This window comes from Uloborus diversus, chromosome 7 (assembly GCF_026930045.1).
Source record: "Uloborus diversus isolate 005 chromosome 7, Udiv.v.3.1, whole genome shotgun sequence".
Taxonomy (NCBI): domain Eukaryota; kingdom Metazoa; phylum Arthropoda; class Arachnida; order Araneae; family Uloboridae; genus Uloborus; species Uloborus diversus.
Window position 1 is genome coordinate 96,940,864 of NC_072737.1, and position 7,698 is coordinate 96,948,561.

The 7,698-nt window shown below is 30.7% G+C and overlaps 1 protein-coding gene across 1 annotated transcript; it reads right to left on the bottom strand.

The window, feature by feature from the left end:
* LOC129226375 (zinc finger protein 271-like) lies at positions 1-6,537 on the bottom strand. The gene is made up of 2 exons (XM_054860978.1): positions 6,431-6,537; positions 1-2,294 (listed from the first exon to the last, which is right to left on the bottom strand). Exon 2 carries the CDS (start codon positions 2,285-2,287, stop codon positions 125-127), a length of 2,163 nt encoding a protein of 720 aa, XP_054716953.1. The 5' UTR covers positions 2,288-2,294; positions 6,431-6,537; the 3' UTR covers positions 1-124.
* Between the last annotated feature and the right edge of the window lie 1,161 nt (positions 6,538-7,698).

The following is a 7,698-nucleotide window of genomic DNA, read 5'->3' on the forward strand; positions in this document are numbered from 1 at the left end:
ATAATAAATTTGTATTACGAAATAGTTTTTACTGTTTTTCAGTTTCAAATTTAAGAAAAATATTTTTTTTTTATTCTTACACAAGCAAGTATAAAGCAAATCACAGTTTTGTCAAAACATATATTTAATTTTTATTTACTTGAGAAACATCATAAATGCCAGCTACTGCCGATGAAATAATATCTTTGTCTTTATTTGGGAAATGCTCTGCATGAAATTGCAACAAATGTTCCTTATATGCAGAGAAAATATTGCACTCAAAACTACAATGTTGACATGGGTACAGTTTCTTCCCTTGGTGCTTTTTTGTTTTTAAAACATGCTTCCTCAAGTTTTCTTGAGTATTGCATGTGTAAGAACAGTACGGACACTTGTAAGGCTTTGAACCTGAGTGAAGTCTCTTATGTCGAAGTAGTTGACTACTTAGAGAACAGGAATAAGAGCAGTGGGTACATTTGAAAGGTTTTTCTCCAGTATGTGATCTTTTATGTTTTGTTAAATGATGTACAGTTTTTCCGGCGTAGCCACATTCATCACATAGGTAAGTATTCATTTGTATCTTATTTTTGTGAAAACAATCCGATGTAGGAGAATTTAAATGTTGGGACTTTTTGTTAGTGTTGTGAAGTTTTGATTGCTTTTGTAAGGATGGCATTTTTGAGAACGGAGATTCGTATTTTGGGGGAATATGTTTACTTTTAGCATTTATGCAAGCATTTCTTTTAATTTTATTTCCTTCTTTCATAAGTATTTTCACAACATTCTTAAAAGACTTGTGAGATCTTTTTCTATGAACTGTAGTTTCACCATTAGTGTGTAACTTGGTCTGAGCATTAAATTGGATAGTTGGAGAAGATCCGTTTGTTAGGTCAGGTTCGGCATTTGGTGTTGAATTGCTAAGATTATTTCTATTACTAATGCTTTCTAAGTTAGAATCTTCAACTGATTTAGTTTCTTTATTAAGCTCTTTACTTTCTGGCTTTTCGATAAAATCTAAAAGTTGATTTATAGTTTTTATCACGGAATTCAGTAGGCTTTTTGCAATACCCATTGCACACAAAATCAAAACTGGAAAGGCTCTTTTCATATAAACAATATCACATTTTATTACATCCTTACTTTTCAAATTTAAATTTATAATCCTTTTAACTAGAAATAAGCAAAAGCAACAATGGGAATTCTTTTTCATTTCAGTTATAATAATGGGGTGCAATATATTTTCATTCTGCAGATGGTTTTTGAAAAAATGTTCCATAATTTCATCACTAGCTAAACATTCCTCTTGGCATGGGAGACATATCAAACTACTGTTTGAACTCGCTGCATTTTTAATGTGATTGGAACATTTCAAGTGATCTAGAAATGCAATTGAGTCATTACAGTAAAATGAGCATAAATCACATTTAAATGGTAAACTGCATGTAAACAAGTTACTGTTATTGAAAATCCGAGACTTCCAATGCTCAAAATTATTCAGCTGCTGTTTGCAGCTCAACAAATGGATCAAAAAATTTGGTAAAAAAACATATTTATCCCCACATAAGCTACAAATGAAATGTTCGCTTTTAATGCAACAAAAAGTATGACAAGGTTTCTTATCAAAGGCACATTTTGGTTCTTGGGAAGTATTAGAGTTATCGATAATTTTTTTTGTTAAAGTTTCTTGCTTGGTCCCTTCTTTTATAAGCTGTGATTGCAAATTTCCTGAAACATCACATAAATTATTTACATTATATTCTGATTCAAGTTCAAGCATCAAATTTTCTGCAGTGACAAAAGTGGTTTCTGTTCTATTTTGAGAAGAATTTTGCTCAACATTGTTGTCAGAGGTGTCCAATTTAAAATTATAATCCCATTTTTCATTACTAATATCAATATTACCACCATTTATGAAGCCATTTTCCTCTTCAATCATATTTGAACACATAACAGTTTTGGCTAATGGGGATGCCAACTCATTTTCTAATGACGGCAGATCCATGCGGTTTGGGAAATTCTCATTAATGTTTGTCAGACATTTCTCGCTGTCGCAGGCAATACTTTGTAAATTGAGCGATAAGAAAAAATCACTTGCTGAAAGTCGGTAAATATCTTGTGGGTCTGTCGTATTTAAATCTTGAGATTCGGACACTGGCAAAGCTTTTGATGAATCTGACAAAAATGGTGATGAAGTTGGGGTGCTGTTGAACTGGCCGCACTGCTGTTGTCGATGCAGTACATAATTATTAAGTCCATTTATTGTTTTGCTGCAGCGTAAGCACAAATGGTTATCCTCATCCAATTCCATCTCTGATCTGAAAATATTTTAGATAATGAACTATTTTACATTTAATACAAAAGAACCTTGATTATCTGAACCTCATTAGTCAGAAATTCTCAGTTAACCACAGCTCTATAAAGAGCTGTGGTTAACTGAGAATTTACCACAGAAAGAACCTGAGAATTACCACACTTAATCACTGAGAACAGTTTTTTTTTTTTTATTATTAACTTCCTTTCTTATATAAAAACTGCTAACCAAAATTCCAATGCAAGAGTAACTTGCTTCATACATATCTAAAACCATGTCTTAATTGTTTCCCTTGTCTGTTAACCAAAAAAGCTTAACTTAAATTACTTATGTCACCTTTCATTAAGAAAGTAGGCATTAATTTTCTTAAAATGTTGATTCGAACTAATATAGGGTAGAGGAGGACACATATGTACAGGTCAAATTTCCCAAAAGTTTTTTAAAAAAGTGTCAAAATTATGAAAAATACACTTTAATGGCAGTACTATAATCCATGTTCCAAGAACATTTGAATCAATTAGAAATAAAATTTTTCCAGTTAGGTCAATCAAGCACTTTTGAAACTTAAGTGCAATTTATGTTGGATTTGTTTGATTGGTAATTAATATACCTATATGTTGCATTAAGAAAATTAATCACATAAAAATAAATAGCTTATTTATTGAATATAATGATTTATTAATCAGTTTTGTCAAAAATAATTTTCTGTTAGGCTATGTTTAACAAAATTATAATCGTCTAGCTTTGGAGCACATTTGGATACTGTTTTGGGGACAAATATGGACAGTCTAAATGTGCCCCTAATGTTTAATATTTAAAGTTATTAAATAAAATTGAAGAAATAAGTTGCTTAAAACAATTTTAAAATAGCAAAGATTCACTTTCATTCTTCGCTAGCATGAAAGCCATGTGTTTATGTTTGAATTCAATTATGGTAGTCAACGGGTCTTTAAAAATGAAGAAGAAAACAGATGCTCTTTGAACCTTAAAAAATCTTTCCAGCTATACAATACGGCCTATCCTACAGTGGTGGACAAAATTATAGACTCAATTTTTTTTTATTTTGTTTCAATTACAACATGACTCAGTTTAAATTATTTTCATTGATGTTAAGATGAATAGTTGAAGAAATAGTTCTAAAATTAGTACATCTTATCAATTAAATTAAAAAATTCATAAAATTTGAAAATTTGCAAATTTAATATCTTATCATTACGTGAAACCTGGAAAAAAATATACACTCAAAGGTAAAAAATCCAGGATTACGAGAAAGTTTCGTTCGAAAATGTTAATTTAACGCCATAGAATGAATAAATGTTGCCATCAGTGATTGTTAAAAGTTTTGTTTTTGGAAATTTATGAGAAACATATAAATGCATCGCTGAACAAAATTATAAACTCATTTTTTTTTTAATTTTTCAATCATAATTTAATTCAGTTAAAACAATTTTTGTTCCAGTAAAGATTAATGACTTTCTTAGCATGGTAAAGCAGGATTGGCATTTCTTAATGGAAGATACAACGTTGAAGATTACCAATTAATACTGGAAGATCATCTCTTACCTTTTGCTCATATGATTCCTGGAGGTAACTGGTTATTTCAGCAAGATAAGGCGAGTGTACACACAGCGTAAAGTACAAAAGAATGGTTCAAGCGCTGGGGTATCAAAGTTATCAAATGGCCAGCTCGTAGTCCGGATCTTAATCTGATTGAAAATCTTTGGGGAACCACGGTTCTCAAAGATTATCATGATCACGCGGCACCAGTACCAAACCACAGAGGAATTAAAAAGGACAATACTTTCAGCATGGAACCATATGCCACTGCAGCTGTTAGAAACTCTTGTAAAATCTACATGCCCATTCGCATATTCGAGGTAATTCAAAAAACTGGGGGCCCAACTGGTTTTTAAAAGTTTGTAGTTAACACTAATGGCTAGATTTAATGCAGTGTTAATTTTTAAAACATTTCAAACATTATTTATTTATTTTTTTAAATTTATTCATGTTAATAGCAAAATTATTTTTTCCTAAATCTATGCTTTTGTTTTACTGAAGTAATTGCAAATGTAACTTAATTAAACTCAAAAAAAAAAAAAAAAATAATAATAATAATAATAATAATAAAATTTTGACAGCTTATAATTGTGTTTATGCAGTATTGTAAGTTTAATTTTGTAATTCAGCATTGGTTCATTTTTGGATATTAAATGATTAAGTATTTGAATAAAATTCTACCAAACTTCAGAGTTTCTTCCTTTTGAGTTGATACTTTTGTCCTGATTTCATGCATTATAAAGATATTAAAGTTGAGATTTTTTAAATTAAATTATTTATTTTATAAAGTTTATGAGTTATACTGAATTTAGGACTATTTAGACAGTTATTTATCTTTACTGGAACAAAAATTTTTTCAACTGAGTTAAATTATGATTGAAAAAACGAAAAAAAAAAGAGTTTATTAATTTTGTCCAACGGTGCATCTATATGTTTCTCATAAATTTCCAAAAAACACAAAAACTTTTAGCAATCACTGGTGGCAACATTTATTAATTCTATGGCGTTAAATTAACATTTTGTAACGAAACTTTCTCGTAATCCTGGATTTTTTACCTCTGAGTTTATACTTTTGTCCAGGTTTTACACAATGATAAGATATTAAATTTTCAAATTTTATGAATTTTTTAATTTAATTGATAAGATGTACTAATTTTAGAACTATTTCTTCAACTATTCATCTTTACTTCAATGAAAATAATTTAAACTGAGTCATGTTGTAATTGAAACAAAAGGAAAAAAAAAAGAGTCTATAATTTTGTCCACCACTGTATATTCAAGCCAGAATGCTTGCATTTAATTATGCAGAAGCTATAAATTAAGTTTCCTAAAGCATGAAAAAATAATAGAATGGCTGGTATCAACCAGTGATAAAGCCAAAGTTGCTGTAAATTTATCGCCCAATGTCTGATCTTTTATTGATTTTGGGCGACCAATTCACGCAATGGCTTGGGACTGTTGGCCAAAATAGGAGAAAGAAATCAAGAGCAGATTGTTTTATGCACTGTTACAATTATATACTTTAAAGGGAGAACTTCTCTGTACTGTCTTTTTTAAGACAAAAAATAACCCTTGTAATAAATAAAAATATGATCTTGTGTTGTTTTGTTCTCATATTTGCATCATAATAGATATTATTCAGTGAACAAATTATGCATAGTGTGAAGATAATTAGATTTGAACCCTTCAAAATGAGGAAATATATATTAAGCAAATGTGTTGTGTATTGTGTATGAATACAAAGGCAAATTGAGTATTCAATTTGTGAACTGCATTTAAGTGTGATCCTTAGCCTTTTTTTTTTTTTTTGTTTTATGGACCAAATGTTAAAGATCCCAGATCACATAGTCACCTGAAATATACACATAGTCAACTTCAAAAATGAAATCAGTCTTCAATTTATTGTAATCACTTCAGGCTTTGGCCAAGGTTTCCCAGCCACTTTGCGAAATGGTCAACCAAAGTAGAATATACTACAACATTAATTGCAAATACTTCGACCAAAACACAAATTGGCTAGGAGGCCAATTTACAAACTGAGCAAACTTTTGGATTGGCCGTAACATATATACATTTTTCATGTTAAAAAAGTTTAGGAATCAGATTTTTGATCAGCTGAACAATTTTGTATAAAAATTACGAGATGACATTGAACACACTATTTTGATCTTTAAAATTTTGTCTAAAAAATAATAATAATAATAATAATAAATTAAAAATAAAACTATCATTATAATAAGAATGTTTTTGAACTAGATTTAATGAATACGAAATGATGCAAAAATGCCTCATTTCATTACATTCTCAGAGCAAGATAGTATGAATCTCATCACTGAATTGAAACCGAGTAATACAGGATTCAGGAAAAAAAAATTCTTACTTAGAATGTATTTGATTTGATTTATGATAACACACATTGGGGTGTATAGCTTTTCTCAGAGGAGAAGCTTAGAATGTATGATGATGAATAAAATAAAATAATAACAAACACATTTCGAACCCCAGTGCATCATGTTATGATGATTTTAAAATTTATATTTGCTCAGTTGTGGAAAATATTATTGCATTTTTGGTGTGTCTTACTCAGAAGTTTTCCTTGAATCTATAAATCATTATACAGACGTTATCATAGTTGTCACACATTCAGATCTAATTGCTCTTCTAAGGTATCCAGGACTTTTAAAGTCAAGCTTGTTACTCTGAAATTAAAAAAAAAAAAAACCATAAGCAAAATGTTTCTGCAAATTGAACTAGATCACAACATAACAGCAGAAATCTGTAATCAGATTCAAGTATCAAAAAAAGAAGAAGAAACAGGGCCCGATCAAGACAAACTGGTGCCCAGGTCTTGAGTAAAAATTGGTGCCCCCCCCCCCCATGAGAAAATCAGCACAATTTCAAAGTCAATGTTTTATACTAGAAACCTAATACACTAGAAACCTACACATTACTACAAAAACCTGGGATTTGAATACCAAACACTTGATAGTCACCATACTAATCATAGTTAAAATTGCCTTACCTTAAGGTGAAAATGAATTAAAAAACATTTTAAAATTGCAAAAAAAAAAAAAAAACTAGTTCAGACATTAAGCTTTAAAAAGGCTTTGGTTTTAACAGAGGCAAATGTGTCGATCACATCATCGAAATCTAATTTTGATGTCACAGAATTTTCAATGGTCAATAAGAAAAACACCTGTAAATTATCCTGAGGAACGCAGCTTCTTAAACGATTTTTGATTCTTTTCAAAGCTGAAAAGGAACGTTCACTTTAACAGAAAAAAAGGAAGGAAGTTAATTTAGGCTATTTTAGTGCCCCTAAATTTGTGGTGCCCAGGTCCGCGAACCCGCCGGACCGTGCATTAATCAGGCCCTGAGAAGAAAGAAACCTTCATCAACAAAAGCATAACTTTTTCTGTTCCATGCCATGCCAGTAGCTGGGAATAGCATTATTTTGCAAATAAAGATTAAAGAGATTATGCTCATTGTTGTATCTTTACAATGACAGGGGTGCCCACCTGGGGGGGGGGGCGGGATGGTCATGGCACAGACTGCGCCATTGAAATTTTTAGGGAGGGTTATTTTAAGGGGTATTTTCCTCATTGGTGGGGGGTCTCCGCAATATTGAGAGGGTGCGCCCTTGCCCTTAGGGGGTGGGCATCCCCCCTGACAATGAACCAAACAATGCTTCAACCAAATCATTAAATCCTTTGCAGCATCCTGTACATATCCACATTTAATAGTAAATAAGTTTTCAAAATGAATTACATGTGAACTACAATTAAGTTACTCTTTAAGATGCTATATACAATTTTAAATATAGTGCCATCATATTGTATCAAAATGATAAT

Coding starts and splice junctions, on each gene's coding strand:
- LOC129226375 (XM_054860978.1), bottom strand. CDS start 2,287: ATGGAATTGGATGAGGATAACCATTTGTGCTTACGCTGCAGCAAAACA.